This window comes from Ruditapes philippinarum, unplaced genomic scaffold (genome assembly GCF_026571515.1).
Source record: "Ruditapes philippinarum isolate M1 unplaced genomic scaffold, ASM2657151v2 ctg2090_1_1_1_1, whole genome shotgun sequence".
Lineage (NCBI taxonomy): Eukaryota > Metazoa > Mollusca > Bivalvia > Venerida > Veneridae > Ruditapes > Ruditapes philippinarum.
This window is the reverse complement of record NW_026853161.1, coordinates 438061-460109: the sequence shown is the minus strand read 5'-3', so window position 1 is coordinate 460109 and position 22049 is coordinate 438061. Positions and strand designations below refer to the sequence as shown.

At 34.3% G+C, this 22049-nt stretch overlaps 1 protein-coding gene and 1 long non-coding RNA gene across 2 annotated transcripts; one reads left to right on the top strand and one right to left on the bottom strand.

Moving 5' to 3' along the window:
- The first annotated feature begins 1379 nt into the window (after positions 1-1379).
- Positions 1380-21177, top strand: LOC132735886 (F-box only protein 42-like). The gene is made up of 8 exons (XM_060722913.1): positions 1380-1614; positions 4443-4679; positions 5043-5146; positions 6245-6411; positions 10664-10760; positions 16494-16556; positions 18282-18398; positions 19094-21177. Exons 1-8 carry the CDS (start codon positions 1458-1460, stop codon positions 19955-19957), a joined length of 1806 nt encoding a protein of 601 aa, XP_060578896.1. The 5' UTR covers positions 1380-1457; the 3' UTR covers positions 19958-21177.
- On the bottom strand, positions 2063-3075 carry LOC132735893 (uncharacterized). The gene is made up of 2 exons (XR_009626514.1): positions 2671-3075; positions 2063-2298 (listed from the first exon to the last, which is right to left on the bottom strand). It is a non-coding gene; the product is annotated as an uncharacterized LOC132735893 (long non-coding RNA).
- Positions 21178-22049: the final 872 nt, after the last annotated feature.

Below are 22049 nucleotides of genomic sequence, written 5' to 3'. Positions count from 1 at the left end.
TAACTATTTAAAATATAATTATGTGACTTAAAAATTATCTGCTTTGCATCATAGTCAAATAAAGGATAAAATCAGGTAAACTGAACACTAAAAATGCATTATAACCGTGTCTGTTCTGACTTTTTTTCAGAATGATAACTATATAACCTCGATTTCATATGTTATAAAATTTCTTTTATCTTTTTATAAACTATTTCAACAACAATTTAGTTGACTCCCATTTGAATAATAGATATCATTCCACATTTTCAAAATATCTTTATGTCATGTCCGTGACCGTAAGTGGAAATTCTTAAACAATTTCCTTTTCTATGCCTTTGTATCGCAATATTGGCCACCAAGCTATAAAGGAATCTTTTCTATCTTTATTAAAAGCTAATTTATATAATTTTCTACCTTTTACCTTAAACTAACTCTCGGAATTGTCTATGAGCTTCTTCTATATTTCTATATTATTCTATGCGCTTTTTGCCCTACGCAGATTGCGCATGCGCAGGAAAATACTACTTCCGATCGATTTTTCATTGCAATGGATTTTATTTTAAAATTTTAGATTTATTTTACAGTTTGAATTCAATAAAATGTGGTTAATCTTTCATGCAAAAGCTCTGTACCCTTCTCTCTGCTTACTGACACAGTAGCAGACATCGGCATTTGGAGGGGAGATAACAATAACAACATCTGTCCCAATTTAAAATGTCAAAATTTAAAATTTGAAATAAAATTTTAACATTTCAAACCTGTCAGTTATCCTTTATTTTCCTTATTTCTATTCATAAACACAACGCTGATGCAAGTTTCATCATATCCATCAACCAGTTCACATTTTTCTCATTTCTTATCTTGGACTGAATTTTCGTATTCTTTGTTCTATAGTAAATCAGTCACATTTGAGGCTTAATTCTGGATTCCACTGTTCTTGATGAATTAATATTTAATGTCTCCAACTTCTAAGTCCAATGAGGCCCAAAATATGATAGGTGAGGCATCTACTTTTTTCAGAAATCTTCATTCTGTTGTAACACTGTTTAAATTCACCACTTTAAAAACTCCTGAATGCTGGTGGGAAGTACATCTTTAATCATTCCGCCAACAAATCAGTTCCTGGAGAATATACAAAAAACAACTTTTAACAACTACTGCACACATGCAATAAAAATACTTTAATTATGACCAATCTAACTAAAGATGACTTAAATTGGGCCACTTCAAAATTTTAAAGAACTACTTTCTAGACTACAACGGATTGGGTCTATTTCCGTACCAGGTTGAGACCATTCGCCGGTCTCTCGTAAATTTCGGTCAAAATAGACCGGGAGAGACCGGAGACCGGAAGCGACCGGACCGGAGAATAGTACATCCCGGGTTGAACTGGTTTTAGCTATGATTTTAGATTCCGCAACAACAACAACAACAATTTATCTTTAATCAGCCAATTTCGCTTTTAAATAAGTAGAATGGATGAAATTGACGAGACAGGCGAATATATATCAAATAAGACTATACATGATCTACCAGAAGAAATATTAGAATTCATCTTGATGAAGGTGTCTCCATACAGAGACTTGAAATCAGCAAGTTTAGTCTGTACTGCCTGGAACAAACTTATTAAAGGTGCATACATGTAGACTGTCTAAAATGATTATTGCTTTTACTATTGTAAGTTGTGTTTAATTTTGTGTTATACAGGACTAGTGTAACTGTATAGAACCACATATATATATAAACAACGGATAGGAAACTCTGAAAAAAGATGAGAGTCCAATTCAGACCCACAATCCTTTGCGCGCATCGGTGATAGTCTCTTCCTGCTAGTCTCCGATTTTCACTTTGGTGATATCCGTGAATTAGATGCTTACATTGCCGATATGGATGGAAAAGTGTGTTTTGCAGGGTTCCCTCTGGGTCAAAATTAGTTTGCGCCACCAAATTTGCCAATCAGAAAAAGTTGGAGCAAATGGCTCCAAAGTTGGAGCCAATAATTCTGCAAGGGAGACATGCCTATCTTTGCTAAGATATGCTAGCAGTTATATATCATTATGATTACAAACACATATTTATAATATTTCATTTTATTACAGCTGCACAGGTTTATTATCTTAAATATAGGCATACTATTATGTGGTTTTCAAATTCCATTTAAACAAATACATATGACGGCATAAATGTTATCAAAATCATCATGTTAAGTTAGTCATGGGAGGTCCTGTTATCCACCATTTTGCCAGTATAGCAGTTCTTCTCACAGGCTGGACTGAGCCAAGATCTTTCCCAGCCTCTACCCGACAATCTGGTGATCTACAGATACAAAATTAAAAAAACAAAACATTGCCATAAAAAAAATAATAGCCAAAAGTTGATTTTGACTTCAAAAAATCCCCATAGCAAAATTCAGCGGACTATACAGCAGAAAAATTAGCATTAAAACATCAATCCTAACAATTCACAGCAGGAATAGATACTAAATATTTTTAACAATGAAAAATATTGTTTATTTTAATAGGGTTTGCATGTGAATTGACACTTCAGCACTTTACATTCAGATATGAAAATATTAACATTGCAGTACTGTGACTTTAGATCAATCATTGGTGAAATTATTCTTTTAATTGTCATCCGATTTAATATTCAAACTGTAATTATTTTTAATCAGTTGACGAGTCAACTTACCGAAAGTTCAATGTTTGTCAACATCACGGACGATCTTTCACTTCTCTGTTCGCTACAAACACCTGTTGACCACACATGTCAGAGAATAAAAGACGTAAATTTTTCCATTTAACACATTGACACTTTCATCTTCACATGTTCCCGAAGTGTCACACAATTGATGACATAATTGATTATACGGTACCCGATTATACAGTTTGATAAACAAACTAATAGCGCGTGACCTTTCACATTTGGGCCGCTTATGTAATTGACGCGGCCGCTTGTGACATTTAAGTGTACTAGTTGTCGGATGCTTTTATCTTACGTTGGCGCCAGTTAAATTCGCCAATTAAAGATTTTATGCGCCAGAATTAATATATTGTCGCATTTGGCGCCATTGGCGAGCGACAGCGGGAACCCTGTTTTGTACGTTTAAGAATAAATAACTATTGCTTCTTATATTTATAAGTAAAAAATGTTTAGTCTTTTTTGTTAATGTACCTCTGGGAATTCAATATGGCGGTATTTTGGCTCTTTTACCCAGGATGCATCAAATCTCCCGACAAATGATAACTTATGGGAACACAATTCCGCCAATACTTATTTTAACTGAGTGACGTCACAGTCTCTTCTCCATCTTATATTTAGCTCCATCTTCTTCTTCCGGGTAATGTGCTGGGCCCCTCTGGAGCATCGTCGCACAATTGTGACTATTAACATGAGTGAAGGGAACATCAAGTGCAGCTAAGAACAGGTTAAAAACATGATAGAACTGTACATTAAACAGGCCTGTCATCATGATTTTGTGCTTTTGAGAAATGTTGTTAAAAAAAGGATCACTTTTTTGGCGCCGCCCCTATCAAAAAGGTACATCAAGGGGTTGCCAGAGGAGGAATGTGCCCCCTTTTGTTTGGGGTTTGAAGGGGCGACAGTCCCCGATGCAGGGCTCACACTGGCAGAAGTACAGGCCCGGACAGAATATCACAGGCCCAAAACATTTATTGTGCAAAATAAAGACAACAGTTCATTTAATGTTTTATTCACATCATTAAGGTTCAATTTATTCACGGAAAATCAGTCCTCATTTTCTGTTCTTGTAAAATATTATACTCAATATACTCTTCAATCTACTGCTTTCCACTTTATTTGTTCGAAACATGAAAATAAATATCAACAAAGAAAGCATTGCATTTGATGCACATATCCTCTAATTAAACACAACCAATCACTGGTTTCACTTCAGATGTTTAAATTAGTGCTTTATGTTTGTTGTTCACAAATCTAAATGGGTCAATCTAAGATAAATTTATTTTTCAACAGAAATTTAACATGACTTGTTCTTGATCCCGCGAAGATTTATGATTATACTTGAGCATTGTCCATATATTTACATTTACCAATAGCTGTAGATGATAATATAGATTATGCATATTTAAACTAATTTTATTTGAAAACACTTTCTGAATTCAAAGGCCCGTGGGGCTGACAATCTTTGGGTTTTTTTACAGGCCCGAATTGGATTTTACCAGCCTCGGGCATTGGGCCTGTGCCTTATTTCGCAGACTGCATAACTAGTTGGTAGTTGTTTCTCCAGTTATATTGTCACAGTCACAATCTTAATAGTGCATGTAAAATGTTGAAATTGAAAAGGCACATTATTAAATGTGAAAAGAGCAATAATTCTATAGATCTACATATTTATTTTAATCAAGTTATTTGATAAATTGAAAATAAGCACTAAAATATGATTGATAAAACTATTTGATACATTTAAGTTTTTTTTTTTTCAGTTGTTAAGAGGAAACTTCATCAAATATTTCTACAAAGTGTTTATACATCCAAAATTGACTGGTCATGCATTCAACCAGAACCTGTGGCACATATCACAGAACGCTATTCTCACAGTTGCTGCTACCATGATAAATCTCTGTACGTTTTTGGAGGCTGTACATCTACTAACACCACATTAAATGATCTATGGAGGTTTGATCTGTCAACTAGAGAATGGATAAGGCCCTTGGCAATGGGTAAGATAATGATATTATTGCTAGTATTACAGTCAAACCTAGGGGTGTTCACTTGTTATCAGATAGTAATTTTTTAAAAGAACATTCTTTGCAGGGGTTATGAAAATGATTTTGTTGTAAGTCAATTTATCTTAACTGAAGTAATGTCCAGGAAGTAGGAGGGGCTGAAGGAGTGGAGGGGGAAGGTTCGTAGTGGTCCTGCCCTTACAAACTATTTATGCTATCCATTTGTAAAGAATGATTATCCCAATATTCAGTACTAAATTTTGACTTATGCTTCATTTCCATACTCATTGTCTTTGTTTTATATATAATTTTGAGAAACAGTTAAAATCAATGTATAATTCTTTATTTTAAACACAGGGACATATCCCTATCCTAAAGCATGTGCCAGTTTGGTAGTATATAAAGATAACTTAGTTCTATTTGGAGGCTGGAGTCATCCTACACCATTCCCATTGCATCAGGTATGTATATGTATATTTCATTTAAAATTAATCCAATAGCCCCCTGGATTTCTAAATGGACTTGTCCAGCTTCCATCTTTTAAACTGTCTGTTCTTAATTTTAGGACATAAAGTTGAAAATTTAAAGTTAGTCAACAGGATAGAGCCTCTACAGCCTGCAAGGACATGCAGGTTGGCCTGGCTCTATACTAGCATTTTTAGTGTCACACTTAAGAGCCTGGTCAAACTGCACACTGGTGCATGCTGGCTAGCCGTGTGCTAATCACTTCAATATTAGCGAGGTAGGTGTGAAGGTATACAGGTGAGTATTTTTCCTCCAACTTGTAAACATCATAGTCTCTTAAAGAAGAAATTTCTGCAGCTTAAACTGTCATGAATTGCATATAGGTGTAATTGTAAAGGTAAAGTCATTTATTATATACTTATAAATGAAATATTGAGAAATATTGATGAAATAAAATGCATATTTTCATTTTCCGTATTTTCACTGTAAAAATTTATTTTTCACTGCAGTGAAACATATTTTCCGTATTTTCACTGGTGTCTTGCCAGACTACTTTCTTTTAAATTCTGCCAGTACCAAAATTTATGGGAAAGTCTTTCAAATTTTATTGCAAAAAAAGAGAAAAATGTATATAATAAACAGAAAATTCAAGTTTTTTCTATAAATACATGATTTATTTTCATCTTGTGGCATGAAAATTACCATATTTCACTCGTGGCTACCGCCACTCATGAAATATTTATTTTCATACCACTCGATGAAAATAAATCATGTATTTATAGAAAAAACTTGAATATCCTCTATTTATGTGACGAAAATGGCATAAGTTATTTAACAGTAACAGTCCATTGTCAATTTTTATAGATATTTTAGTTTGCCAGCCAGCAGTTTAGAGCCTAATCATAATTATTATGACTCCTTCAGTTAAATCAATTGAGTAGTGCTTCAATTCTATGTAAAGTATTTTGATATCTACCAGCTGTGAGCAATCAGTTGTTGACCTATACTTTGATATAGTAAACAAAATGTTTTATAATATTGACTGATCTATGTTCACACCATAATGCTTTTAAATGGTCTTTTATCGGATCCAGGCAGCAAGATTTTTCTCAGAACTTCATATTTACAAACCATCAACAAACCGGTGGTCCCATGTAACAACATTATCACACCAGAGTCCTCAACCTATTGCCGGACATTCCGCATCAGTTATTGGTGATAGTATGGTGATATTTGGAGGATCACAGATTCCTGGTATAAGGTAGGTCATTTTTAGCTTGACTTTTTTTTTTTTTTTTTGAAGAAAAATAATAGAGGTATTGTGACAGTCATGTCAGTGTTCTGTTGATTATGCTGTCCCCAAAACTTTAACGATGATCCCAGCAATTTTTTCCCTAAAATTGTGAATGGGTCCAGTACCGTGACAATTGTGAAAAAAAAATCCAAATTGTTATTTTTGTAATTTAAAAGATCTACAAGGAATTACCCAAATGACCCTTTTTCAGATATTTCACAAAGAATTCACCACCCTTTGAGGGCATTTTTTGTCTGTTACACTGTAACGGACATGTTCCTTGTATTTATGTCAGATTTGTTTGCAATGTACAGCTTGATCAGAATATGTTCTTAAATTTGACCAGTTTGCTGAAAAATGTCTTTCATTATCTGGTAACTGTACAACTGAAAGACAAATCTAAATTCATTGAGCTTGAAAAAATTGTCCACAAAATTGAAATTATCAAAAAAACTGCCATAAAATTCCCATCAATTTGGGTTTTATCTAATAACCTTTTCGGACATTTACTTGATTAAACTTTTATAAAAAATGTGCAAATCAAATTGGAAGTAATTCAACTTTCAGTTAAGATGACGTTTTAATTTTAAACAATACATCAACACAAAGGACAAGTTGAGATTTTATTCACTTTAAGTGTCTTATATTAGAAAAAATCTGGAAAAAGACAAAATTGTAAGCTTAATTTTGTAGATTGTAAATTTTTGCAAAATTGTGAATGCGTCCAACAGGTGAAGGGCTTCCAAAGGTGTTCAAAGAATTTAATTCCAAGCAGAAATCTTGTTGTTATGGCAACCAAAAGGAATAAAAGAATATTTTTAAAACCTTCTACTCTAGAACCAAATTGCCTAGAGCAATGAAGTTTTGCTTATAATTATGTATATAGAAAGAAAAAAATCTATTAAAGTACAAGGGCTAGATCTTAGATATTTAGCATGAAACATTGTCTAATGAATCTCTATTAAGATTATTCAAATCATAATTTTGGGGCCAAAATTGGCATTTTCCCAGACCATTGATTTTCTTCAAATAATAGTTAAATACTTTAATTTAGTGAAAGGGAAACAACTCATATTGTAATGTCTTTCATACATGTGTACATGTTTATGCAAGTCTTTCTAAAAAAGATTTGATAGCTAGGGGTTTGTCTAGAGGTCATGACCTCTAGCAAGGGTCAGAAATATTTATGAATCATTTGAGGTAATGACCTCTAGCAAGCTTTGCAGGGATATTTATATAATGATTAAAGCACACATTATAAGGACATTATGATTCACGCCATGTATATTATGATGCAAATGTTTTTATGTTTTTAACAGTAGGTAATGCTTAATTGAAAATATGGTATTTAAGAAAATTAACTATATTTAATACACCTGTGTAAGACAGCACAATACTTTAATTTTTACTGAATATGAATACTTTTTTTTTGAATAAATTATTTAACTATGGCCTTTGTATGTGAACATTATACACATCTGCACATTTTCTGTCATTTGACATGCCAAAATATTACCTTGACCCCCAAATTAACAGTTTATGGCAAAGTTAAGTTATATAGACATCAAAAAAATATACTTCTGTTATATTAATGTGATAGCAAAGCATTTTTGCACAAAAGTAATCTTGTTTTTAGCTCACCTGTCACAAAGTGACAGGGTGAGCTTTTGTGATCGCTTTTCGTCCGTCGACCGTCCGTAAACTTTTACTTTAAATGACATCTCCTCATAAACCACTAAGACAATTTCATCCAAACTTCACAGGAATGTTCCTTTGGTGGTCACCTTTAAAAATTGTTCAAAGAATTTAATTCCATGCAGAACTCTGGTTGCCATGGCAACCAAAAGAAAAAACTTTAAATATCTTCTTCTAAAAAACCCAAAGAGCTAGAGCTTAGATATTTGGCATGAAACATCTTCTAGTGAGTGTCTACCAAGTTTATTCAAATAAAAGCCCTGGGGTCAAAATTGGCCCAACCCCAGGGGGTCATTGATTTTCCCTATATGCATATAGTAAAAAATTAAAAAATCTTCTCTTAAAGAACCCAAAGAGCTAGAGCTAAGATATTTGGCATGAAACATCTTCTAATGAGTGTCTACCAAGTTTGTTCAAATAAAAGCCCTGGGGTCAAAATTGGCCCCGCCCCAGGGGGTCATTGATTTTCCCTATATGCATATAGTAAAAACTTAAGGAAAGGAGATCATTGTTTTTCATTATATGTGTGTAGTAAAAACTTAACATCATGAAACATCTTCTAATTGGTGTCTTCCAAGTTTGTTCAAATAAAAGCCCTGTGGTTTAAACTGGCCCCGCTCCTGGGGGCCTATATACAGGTGAGCGACCTCAGGGCCATCATGGCCCTCTTGTTTGTCAGTAATTCCCCCTATTTGATTTTGAATTTCTTGATTAAGGTTTTGTTTAGGTACATTTTACAAAAAGTAATAGTATCAAAGATATTAACTTAAAACTTTATTCCGTTCTTTGTTATATTTCAGTCTCAATTATACTCCGTTCTTAGTTATAATATATATTTCATTCTGAGTTATATTTGGTTCTTTTTTATATTCAATTCTTAGTTATATTCCCTTTTTATTTATATATATATTCCTTTCTCAGTTATATTCCATTCTTTGATATATTCCATTCTTAGTTATATTCAATTCTTAGTTATACATGTATATATATTCCTTTCTTAGTTTTGTTTATTCCGGTTTCAGTTATATTACGTTCTTAGTTATATATATTCCTTTCTTAGTTATAGACCATTCATTGATATATTCCATTTTTATACCCCCGCACAACAATGTTGTAAGGGGGGTATACTGGAATCAGATTGTCCGTCCAGCCTTCTGGCGTCCGTCGGTTTTTTTCTTGTCCGCCCAATAACTTAAAAATCCTTTGACCCACAGTCTTCATATTTGGCATGGAGGTTATTCATGATTAGTAGATGGCCCCTGTTGATTTTGAGTTCACCAGGTCAAAGGTCAAGGTCACAGGGGCCTCGACTTCAAAAAGCTTGTCCGCCCAATAACTTAAGAATCCTTTGACCAACAGTCTTCATATTTGGCATGGAGGTTAAGTCATGATAAGTAGATGACCCCTATTGATTTTGAGGTCACCAGGTCAAAGGTCAAGGTCACAGGGGCCTTGACTTCAAAAAGCTTGTCCGCCTATTAACTTAAGAATCCTATGACCCACAGTCTTCATATTTGGCATGGAGGTTAGTCATGATTAGTACATGACCCCTATTGATTTTGAGGTCATTAGGTCAAAGGTCAAGGTCAAAGGGACCTTGACTAAAAAAAGCTTGTCAGCTCAATTGCTTAATAAGGCTATGGTCAACAGTCTTCATATTTGGTATTGAGGTTGTTTATGACTAGTAGATGACTTTTTTTATTTTTAGGTGACTGTGTCAAAGGTCAAGGTCACATGGATTTTACTATAATAAGCTTGCCTGCTCAAATGCTTAAGAATGCCTGTCCGCAGTGTATTGATTTTGACATTTTCACATTTGAAGCATGTAGAATACATAACTTAGCAACGCACTGGCTTAGTAACCTCAAATTTTGCAGGGAGGTTGTCCTTGGGCTCTAAATGGCCACTGTTGATTCTGACAAAGTGGTAGGTGGGGGTATTCACGCCATGACAGTGGCAGTTCTAGTTAGTTATGTTCCATTCTTAGTTGTTTATATATTCTTTTCTTAGTTTTATTCCATTCTTTGTTTTATTTGGTTTTAGTTCTACTTTGTTCTTAGTTATATACATGTATATTCCTTTCTTAGTTATATTCTGTGGTTTGATATATTCCAGTCTTAGTTTTCTCCCGTCTTAGTTATATTATATTCCTTTATTAATTATATTCCGTTTTTTAGCTCACCAGAGCCGAAGGGTGAGCTATTAGTATCAAAGGGGAATGCTCTGGCGTCTGTCGTCATGCGTCAACAATTGTCTTCTTCTCTGAAACTACTAAGCAGATTTACTTCAAATTTGGTCTGTAGCATCCTTGTGACAGTCACACTTAAATTTGCTCATGTCATTCCAATTGGCTCCTTTTAGGGGTCAGCAGAGCTAAAAATAGAAAAACTTTAAAACATCTTCTTCTACAAAGTAATTGATGGATGATCACCAAACTTTGTCTGTAGCATTCTTGGGTAGTCTTTTATCAAGTTTGCTCATATTAATTTGATTGGCCCCTTTTAACTTATATTTTGAATTTCAGAACAAATGAAGTGTGGTTGTTTGATTTTAATGAGCAAGTTTGGAAAATGCCGAAGATAGGGTATAGGAGGCCAATGCCTAGATACGGACAGACGCAGGTTTGTTCACTAATTTTTTAATTCAATTTTCTAAAATCTTTCTAAAAGCAATTTAATTTCTTTAAGAAAGATTTTAGGAAAATAATATATCATTTTATAGTAGTTTGGTGTTAGCACCAGTGATATTTGTAGATAACCTTAAAAGTGGCAACTGTTTGAAATTTTTATTGCAAATCAAGATCAACAAATAGTAAATACAGAAGACAGCCAAACAAGAAAATTAATGTGATCTGAAACATCTGCTTAAAAAAACACTGCCACACCCTAAAAGAAAAAAATGAATAAATAGATTTAGGAATACAAGCTTTGAAATAGAGAAAAAAAGAAACTGAGTTCTGGGTGTTTTTTTTTTAGTTTCTTTTTTTCTCTATTTCAAAGCTTGTATTCCTTAAAGGGACTCCACTGAGGTTTAAAAGCCTAAAACAATAACATTTGAATTTCTTACATAAATGAGCTGGGGCACTTTAAACAGAAATATAAGCACAGATAGTTAAAAAATATACTTTGAAATAAATTGACAAAGGTATTTTTATGCTTTTCTTAGCCCGATATGAGTGAAAAACGTTTAAACGCTTTTCATTTTGGGTCTTTTTTGTGTCGCCTTGAAAAGGTGACATATAGGGGTTACTTTTGTCGGCGGTGTCGGCGGCGTCTGTGTCGTTGTCGGCGTCGTTGTCGGCGTCCCCTAAAGCTTGTCCGGAGCATAACTCAGTCACTATAAGTCTGATTGACTTCAAACTTGGTATGCATGCTTCTTTCAATAACCCGAAGTGCAGTGCACAAGGACCGGTACCCTGCAGTTCTTATTTTTTGAGTTATTGCCCTTTGTTAATTTTCATACTTTAATTTTGTCCGGGCCATTTCTCTTCAACTAAAAAAGCTATGGACTTGAAACTTCATGGGATGATAGATCTCATTATTAAGAAGTGCAGTGCACAAGAATCGGTACTCTGCACTTCCTAAATTTTTGAGTTATTGCCCTTTGTTAATTTTCATACTTTATTTTTGTCCGGGCCATTTCTCCTAATGTATAAAAGCCATGGACTTGAAACTTCATAGGATGATAGGTCTCATTAAGAAGAAGTGCAGTGCACAAGAACTGGTACTCTGCATTTCTTATTTTTTGAGTTATTGCCCTTTGTTTATTTACATACTTTAATTTTGTCCGGGCCATTTCTACTTCAGTATAAAAGCTATGGACATGAAACTTCATAGGATGATAGATCTCATTATTAAGAAGTGCAGTGCACAAGAATCGGTACTCTGCATTTCTTAATTTTTGAGTTATAGCCCTTTGTTAATTTTCATACTTAATTTTTGTCCAGGCCATTTCTCCGAAAGTATAAAAGTTATGGACTTGAAACTTGATAGGATGATAGATCTTATTGATAAGAAGTGCAGTGTACAGAAACTGCTGCTCTGCACTTATTATTTTTTTAGTTATTGCCCTTTGTTAATTTTCATATTTCATTTTTGTCCTGGCCATTTCCCCTAAACTACATTGTTCACAAGGCGACACATCCGACTCGCGGAGTTCTAGTTTACAATTTGAATAATTATTTTGGACAAACGATGTGCGCGAATTATCTTATGGCACAAGTAAGACTGATGTGGCAATATAATAGATAAAAAGGAATGCCGTAAGAAAGCCCAAAACAACAAAAATTTATTTGAGCCTGTTCGTGGACGGTACTGAAAAGTGCATGTTACCAACCATGCTACCTAGTTTTGTTTAAGTGAAGAAATCTATTTATTTAAGTGCTTTTATGTTTATTCTTGTTGTTTATAACATTTTGTTAATTGAAAAATTTGAATAATTGTAAGGCAAATTTACTTCTTATTAAATGGCCTTTCATGTTGCACTTGGACCATTTCACAGCTATTGTAATCAATGAATGCGGGGTGTCCGTGGCCGAGTGGTTAAGGTCGTTGACTTCAAACCACCTGCCATCACCACTGTGGGTTTGAATCCTTCCAGGGACTTTGGATTCTTTCATGTGAGGAAGCTATCCAGCTAGTATACGGAACGACGGTGGCTCTACTCAGGTGCCCGTTCGTGCCTGAAATAATGCACGGAAGGGCACCTGAGGTCTTCCTCCACCAGTAAAGCTGGAACGTCGCCATAATGACCGAAACTGTGTTGGTGCAACGTAAAACCCAATCAAACAAACAAACAAAGTAATCCATGAATGCAACAATATACTATTTTGTCATTTAAATTATGCATATCAGAAGCTTTAAAAGAAAAGTCCAATCTAATCAGTTTTTGAGAAAAATCATTATTGTGTCTTATAAAATATTTAATTTATACAAATTTATTATACCCCCAAAAACAAAGTTTGGGGGGGTATATAGGAGTCACCCGGTGGTCGGTCGGTTGGTCGGTCGGTCCAGCTTTCCGTTGCATTTTCCTTGTCCGGAGCATAACTTGAAGACTAATGGTTGGAATTCAATATAACTTCATACAATGGTCAAGCACATTGAGAGGAAGTGCAGTGCACAAGAACCATAACTCCATCTTGACTAATTACAGAGTTATTGCCCTTTGTTACTTTTCCTTGTCCGGAGCATAACTTGAAAACTACTGGTTGAAACTCGAAACAACTTCATACAATTGTCAAGCACAATAAGGGGAAGTGCAGTGCACAAGAACCATAACTCTTTCTAAAGTAATAACAGAGTTATTGCCCTTTGTTATTTTTCCATTGCATTCTTTTGTTCGGACTATAACTTGAAGACTAATAGTTGGAATTCAATGTAACTTCATACAATGGTTAAGCACATTGAGAGGAAGTGCACTGTACAAGAACCATAACTCCATCTTGACTAATTACAGAGTTACTGCCCTTCGTTACTTTTCCTTGTCCGGAGCATAACTTGAAAACTACTGGTTGAAACTCGAAACAATTTCATACAATTGTCAAGCACAATAAGGGGAAGTGCTGTGCACAAGAACCATAACTCTATCTAAAGTAATTACAGAGTTATTGCCCTTTGTTATTTTTCCATTGCTTTCTTTTGTCCGGACTCAAACTGGAAGACTAATTGTTGGAATTCAATATAACTTCATACAATGGTCAAGCACATTGAGAGGAAGTGCAGTGCACGAGAACCATAACTCCATTTTGACTAATAACAGAGTTACTGCCCTTTGTTACTTTTCCATGTCCGGAGCATAACTTGAAAACTACTGGTTGGAATTCAAAACAACTTCATACAATGGCCAAGCACAATAAGGGGAAGTGCAGTGCACAAGAACCATAACTCCATTTTGACTAATTATAGAGTTGTTGCCCTTTGTTACTTTTCGATTGCTTTTTTTTGTCCGGAGCATAACTAAAAGACTACTAGTTGGAATTCAATATAACTTCATACAATGGTCAAGCTCATTGAGAGGAAGTGCAGTGCATGAGAACCATGACTCCATCTTGACTAATGACAGAGTTATTGCCCTTTGTTACTTTTCTTTGTCTGGAGCATAACTTGAAAACTACTGGTTGGAATTCAATACAACTTCATGCAGTTGCAAGCACATTAAGAGGAAATGCAGTGCACAAGAATTATAACTCCATTTTGACAAATTATAGAGTTGTTGCCCTTTGATACTTTTCCTTGTCTGGAGCATAACTTAAAACATACTGGTTGGAATTTAAAACAACTTCATACAATGGTCAAGCACAATAAGAGAAAGTGCAGTGCACAAGAACCATAACTCCATTTTGACTAATTACAGAGTTACTGCCCTTTGTTACTTTTCCTTGTCCAGAGCATAACTTGAAAACTGCTAGTTGGAATTCAAAACTATTTCATACTATGGTCAAGTATAGTGAGAGGAAGTGCAGTGCACAGAAAGCATAACTCTTTTTTGACTAATTTAAAAGTTTTTGCCCTTTGTTCCTTTTTATTGTCCAGTGCATAACTTGAAAATTAATGGTTGGAATTCAATGAAACTTTATACAATGGTCAAGGCAAGTGAGATGAAGTGCAGTGCACAAGAACAATAATTCTATTTGGACTGATTACAGTTATTGCTTTTGTTACTTTTTTGTCCAGTGCATAACTTGAAAACTAGTAGTTGGAATTCAATACAACTTCATACAATGCTCAAGCGCAATGAGAGGAAGTGCAGTGTACAATAGCCATAACTTAATCTTCAGTATTTATAGAGTTATTGCCCTTTGTACCTTTTCCTTGTCTTTCTGGACTTCTTACAGAGTAATCCAATAAAACTTCATCAATGGCCAACCACATTGAAAGGAAATGCTACATACAAGAACCACAACTATCTTTAATTGCCCACAACCATAACTCTGTTTCAATTCTTTACAAGGTATTCTGTTACTAGTAACATCCTCATTTCCGAAGCTGTCTTGCGGGGGGTATTAATCACATTTAGTGATAGTTCTAGTTTTAGTTTGATTGTATTGGAAGCTATAAGCTTATTGAAATACTCTCGATTCCGTTCCTCGAACCAACCAGTACTAAGCAATGACTGTAAAGTTTTTGCTCGAGGGAATAACGGCTTTCCCCTGACAAGGTTTAAACCCACATGGTCAGCAATCCTTAGATTACTAGTCTATGCGTTAACTACTTGGCCACACTGCCACTTTATTAAATATTTGACATACCTTATAAGTACTTTTTTCTGCGGGAACTTTATTTCTGCTATTTCTGCGGTTCATAACAACACCGCAGATTTAAAAACTGCAGTAAATTAAGCCTTTCCTTTTGTATATGTCAAAATATATCAACTACCAGGATAGTATAAATACAATACCATGTGTAGTTATCCACTTTTGTAGATAAATTTTTTTCTTTATGTATCTGCCATGAACAAAATATTAGAAAAAAAACTTACTTTGCTTGTTCTTTTAGTTCAAATAAATAATCATCATGTTTGTATAATTTTCACTCACCCCAAGCTTGATGGGTCTTTTTTGTGAACAGTTTTAAAAAAAACAACTATTATTATAGTTTTGATGCAAAAATGACCCTTGTTTGTTATTTTCATTAAAACCTGCTATAAACATACCTTTTATGTATTTGTACAATATATTAAGTTGACGTGCGAGTTTGCCATTGTTTATTTTCACACTTCATATTTATACAATTACAGTATTAAAATTTGTCATTGCATGTTATTTTCTTGTTTGTTTTTAACATGCATATACCGATACATATTGATAACGACGAAACGCATTATCAGTCGTGGAAGTAATGTAATATCATCAAATCTTGAAATGTTGTCTTTTTTATCGGTTAATTTTGTACAAATATCTTAGTTAAAATGCAGAAATAAAACTCATCAATGCGAGAATGATGACTGTGACCGCAGAAATAAAATACGCAGAAATTTAAAACTTCTTATTTTAACAAAAATCGCAGAATATTAAGCCCGCAGAAATAAGTACTTATATGGTACATTAGTTCTACTGTTTCTTAGAAATACTATTGTTCTAGCTTGTATTTGTTTCCTGTGTGCACCAATCCTTTGTCTGTCCAAAACATAAACTATTGGCATGAAGGATATTTCACTGATAAAATACAATAGTGTTGTGCAAAATAGCTACTGGGGCAGGTGGGCCAGAATGTAAATAAAGGGAGCTTCGCTTGACCTGTATTCCATCAAGAAAATTGCTCTACTAGGAGATACTGAAAAGTACTTATCTGTTTCTTGTAAATTATGAAATCGCAGTCATTTGGTACTTTCAATACTTTGATTTTTTTTACTAGGTAACATTGGATGACAGTCATATTCTGATAGTTGGAGGATGTGGAGGTGGCATACCTAATCAGGTGTTTATTTATTTATTCATATCTGCATATTACAATGACTAGGTCGGATTACTTCAGATACCCCCCTCCCCCCCCACACTGCTATGAGTTTGAATCTCATTTTTAGCTCACCTGTCATAAAGTGACATGAGCATTTGTGATCGCTTTTACTTTAAATGACATCTCCTTATAAACCGCTAAGCCATTTTCATCCAAACTTCACAGCTGTGACTGTTCCTTTGGATGTCACCTTTGAAAATAATTCAAAGAATTGAATTCCATGCGGAACTCTGGTTGCCATGGCAATCAAAAGAAAAAACTTAAAAATCTTCTTTTATAAAATCCAAAGAGCTAGAGCTTAGATATTTAGCATGAAACATTTTCTAGTGAGTGTCTACCAAGTTTGTTTAAATAAAAACCCTGGGGTCAAAATTGGCCCCACCCCGGTGGTCATTGACTTTCCTTATACATATAATTATGTATATATTAAAAACTAATGTTTTTATACATGCACTATTTCAGATACAAATATGAACTTTTTGATATCAGTTTAAGATTTAAGATTTTATATCTGCTTTTGTTTATAGTTTACACTATTACTTGCTCTTTTTCATGGAGTGTTTTTATATAAGTGATTTCAGGGCCATCTTGGCCATCTTGTTGGTTTGGGATTCTGTGTGTGAGTGAGCTGCTTACAGAAGATCAGTGGTTCTACTCGGTGCCAATTTGTCCCTAAATAATGCAAAAATTGGGCTACAGAGGTCTTCCTCCACCAGTAAGGCTGGAAAGTCACCATATGAGATATGACCTTTACAGTGTTGGGGAGACTTAAAATCCAACAGAACAAACTTCACAATTCCAGACATAAGGGAACACCAACTTAAGCAGTTGATTCATATTTACTTCCCAAAGTCACATGTTTGCCTCTCTGACAGGTGACTAGTTGGCTCTTCAAAAAAAATCTGTCAATCTTTGATGTTTACAAACATGTAGTCCCTGGGGTTTAATCTGAATCATTAAAGAAATGCTAAAACTCAATTGATTCCACTCATTTTTTATAGATCAGGAAAAAAAATATGTTATTATTTTTGTCAAGAAATGATTACACATATTTCATTATTGCTCAAGAGGAAAAATGTTTTTGTTTGATAATTATGTCAATTATAAACATATTAATTTAATCATAAGTGAATTTTGATTGTGAGAAAATGCTTTTTTAGTCTGCTTTGTGTTTAACAAAATAGAAAATAGAGGTATAATTACTTTTAAACGGGCATTGTTTGGATTAACATTTTCTTACATAAGATATAACCAGGCTGGAGTGTGATTAAATTTTTTGTTGTTGTTTTCTTTGACAATTTTTTTTATGCATTTGGAATTCAAACTATCAATTTTTAATACAGGGTCAAATGCCCACACCTTCAAAAATTTTAAGGGGGTAAATGTCTGCCCTTTTGAAACATAATTATGAGGGAGCAAATGTCCGCCATCGAAAAAAAAAACGGGACAAAAGTCTGAGTGTGCAGGAGCAAATGTCCTAGAATCTTTAATTTTTTTATGAGGTCAAGCTTTAGTAGTTGGCGATGGTCGAATGTCTAGGACAGTTGCCCGCTCAGACTGTGTCCCAACATTAATCGACATTTACAAAATCTGTTTATTCTAGTAGCAAAAATATTAATGCAGCAAAATTTTCTTTAAAAGTGATACTTTATATACAATAATAATTCTGACAGTAATTTTTTCCAGGTTTACAATGATTGTTGGTTGTTGACTGTAGGGGAAGATGAGTGGAGGTGGGATTTAATTATTGTAGAAAACCCCCAGTGGGCTGCTCCCCAGCTTTGGTGTAACAGTGCTTGCAAGGTAAATCTATGGAGATTCAACTAATTGCTCTTCTAACATAATAAATTATGTTTTGTAGTTTTATGTATATTGAATGTACAGTTATTGTTCATAAAAATGGCTAATTAGCTCAGCCAAAGGCTTACTGATTTATTGGGCTTTTTATGAATGATAGGGTTCTGTTGTCAGACATCCACAATTTGTATGAAAACAAATTTTAGTACCCACCTGTGATCGCATAATTTTTGTCATTAGTCATGTGTTAAGTCTTGTGGTCCACAATGTTGTAAGACAACATCTAGAACCATATGGTAGATTTTGACAAACTTTTCAGGAATGATCTATAGGTGGCTTTTAAAAGTTATTTGAATGGTTTCAGTTTAATGCCCAAGGGGTCAAAATTTGCCTCTGCCTGGGTGTCACTTATATAAGAAAACACATTTTAGTCTTCTTGTCTGACACAGACTTCAATACCTAGAGCTTAGATATTTGGCTTGTAGCATCACCTTGTTGTCCTCTACTAAAAGTCATAGAAATCATGCCCCAGGTATTAAAATTGTCTCACAGGTTACATAGACAGTTATGTAGTTATATAGACAGTTATATAGACATACCAGTTATGTCAATCAGTCAAATGTTAAAAATATTTTTGAATGTTATAACCATTTTGATAAATAACATAATGATTTTGACAGTTTAAGTTTGATATGTTTTAGGTAGATAACATGATTGTTACGTTGAGCAAAGCCGCTAAGCCACCACCAAGAACTGTTCCAGTGAGTCCAAGGACATACAAACCAGTGGGTAAAATATGGGTGCCTCCTAGAGAAAATGTAGTTGACACAAACACAATGCCAACCAATCACAGTGAAGAATATGCATCCAATGCAACAATGTCAACAAATCAGAGCCAACCATCTGAATCACCTGATTTCATGCAGGCCAATCAGAGTCATACATCTGGAATAGAAACAACCAATCAAAGGGCACATAATGCTGTACCAGCCAATCAGAATGGAAAAAATTGTGGTTTTGAAAAAGTTGACCAATCTAGTTTGTCAGCTCATAGTGCAAGTCATCAACCAGATTTTAGAAGTCCTGAAGCTGGAACATCCAATCCTAGACCAGGCCAACCAAGTGTAAGACCTAATGCTATGAAAAATAGACAAAAACAGCTGGAAGCGTTATTGAAGTATGAGAAGAGATTTCGCCATACTGATATGGTGGGGCCGTCTGATGGTGACAATGAACCCCCTAGACTTTCGCAAAATCTTCACAATATCAGGCAACAGAAAACACCAGTTTCTACAAATTTGGCCTCACTGATGGTCCCCCATGTATTAGATATTTCACAAGTTTTGGAATGTAAAAAAGTTACATGGCAGAAATTGAACTTTGAAAACTTGACTGGAGCACCGACTGGGACTATATTCTACTCTTTAGTTGAAGGTCAGAATGAAATTTTGATGTTTGGAGGCATTGAGAAGGACATACATGCTTTACAAAGGGGTCAGGGGATCCAATCACATACTGTGAACAATTTACTATATGTTATTTCCCCCATACATCATCTTCATTGAGAATTTTTTTTTTATTCTGCATTATTTTTATCTTTGTTAACATATTTTGGAAGCACTTATGCTGTAAGACAGATTCATTCTTTAAAGCTACAGCATCACTGGATCTGTCTACACTTATATGAGCCGTGCCATGACAAAACCAACAAAGTGCGTTAGCGACCAGCATGGATCCAGACGAGCATTCGCGCAGTCTGATCAGGATCCATGCTGTTTGCTTACAAACCCTATTACAAGTAGAGAAACTGATTGCGAACAGTATGGATCCTGATCAGACTGCGCAGATGTGCAGACTGGTCTGGTTCTGTGCTGGTCGCAAACACATTATGTTGGTTTTGTCATGGCGCGGCTCAATTATATTACTCATAAAAGTAAACGTTTGCAGTTTCCAGTGGATTGCTTTGACTTTAAAGTTGCAACTGTGACAAATCTGAAATGTAAATACTGCTTCTTTGTATAGTTCCATTTTCTTTATTAATGGGTCACAAAATAAAATGTTTTAACAGTTAAAGAAATCATAGCAAGATTAATGTTATTTAAGAGAAAATATATCCCAAACAGTGATTTTTTTCTGTTCGGATACGAGGAACTATATCACGGATGCGAGGAATTCTATCACGTGGGTGTAGCCTGAGTGATATAATGATGCACATTCGAGCGACAGTGATTTTATCAAGAGCCGGGCTAACCTGCATCCTTGACCAGGCTCTATGTTAAATATTTGTACATGTATTTGATTAAAAAATCCGTAAACTTCAAATTGACTGTTCTTGATGCAAAGCAGGACAGATCCATATGAAAAATTAAGCAAGTAAATCGTAAAATGTTCGTATATTTTGTTTGTAACATTTTTGTAGTAGATATTATATGACTATTATACATAAAAAATGAAGGCCACCAAAAATGCTTTTGTGTTGCGAGTTTTTTCAGGATTGTAACAAATACTTGTACACTTAATACCAGATAATAAATAATGTTAAAAAAGAAAAATGAAAATTTTGTTATGAGTGTTTTGGTAATTAATGTGTTAATTTGTATTAATGATAGCCATTGATTCAAAATTAGTCCAACCTTTGGGTACAACTTACACTGTTAAAAACTTTGTATAAACCACTTTAAATAAGGAACAGGTTGGAGAAACCTTTTTTCCAACTCTTGTATCTAACATATTAAATTGCTGTATGATAACATGCTATAACTATTAAACTAAGACATATAATTCATTTTGCTTCATTTTCACATAAATCAGACAATATATTGCTTGTGTTGGTACTTTGTACGGACACCTGTCCATTATATTGCTATGTTAATTAACGTACCCTGACGTCATTTTCTTTCCATGTTAATTCCTTCCTCCGCCCTTTCCCCGTTATCTGTACCCTTAATGTTATTTGCTCGCTAGGATCATCCCCTCCCTGTTAATGTTCTTTCTCCTATTAGCGCCATTTACTCAGCAGGAATTTATTTACTGATCCAGCACTGTATTGGTGATGCGGTTACGAATTTTTTTGTATGTGTCTGTGTGTGCGTGCGTGTTCACCAACAGAAATCTTTCTTAACTTATTTTCGCTGAAAAATGTGTATCATTTAGAACTCTATCCTTGTATAATAAATAAGAATTCCAAGTGTAAGCATGATAATAAAATAAAAAAACTAAAATTATACATCATTATTTTATTTTAGCAATCTAGCAACAGTCTTAAAGCAAATTAAACACTTTAACTACCATAACTCAACAACATCTCGTCAACTACAATAAACTCAATTAACCCCAACAGATAGAAAATAAACATTTTTGTTATCGCATGTTCGCGCAACCTGAATGTTGCACGACCTATTTAAACTGCTGACATGCCTTAACTGTCCTCAAAATGGCGCAAAAGTTGTTCAGGTATACAGACTGTTGTGCAATACAAACAAAAGTACAAAAAACATAAATGTGCATGTTTACTTGATAGCTATTATATAACTATTTGTTCAATAATGCAACTTACTGCAGCATATACTTGCATAAAGTAAATATACTTTTACTATTTACGGTATACAAGATTGATACATTTACTTTAGATTGACAGTTCTTGAAAATAGCTGAAAA

Coding starts and splice junctions, on each gene's coding strand:
- LOC132735886 (XM_060722913.1), top strand. CDS start 1,458: ATGGATGAAATTGACGAGACAGGCGAATATATATCAAATAAGACTATA. Junction 5,147..6,244: donor CACCATTCCCATTGCATCAG/GTATGTATATGT, acceptor TATCGGATCCAG/GCAGCAAGATTTTTCTCAGA. Junction 6,412..10,663: donor TCACAGATTCCTGGTATAAG/GTAGGTCATTTT, acceptor TTTGAATTTCAG/AACAAATGAAGTGTGGTTGT.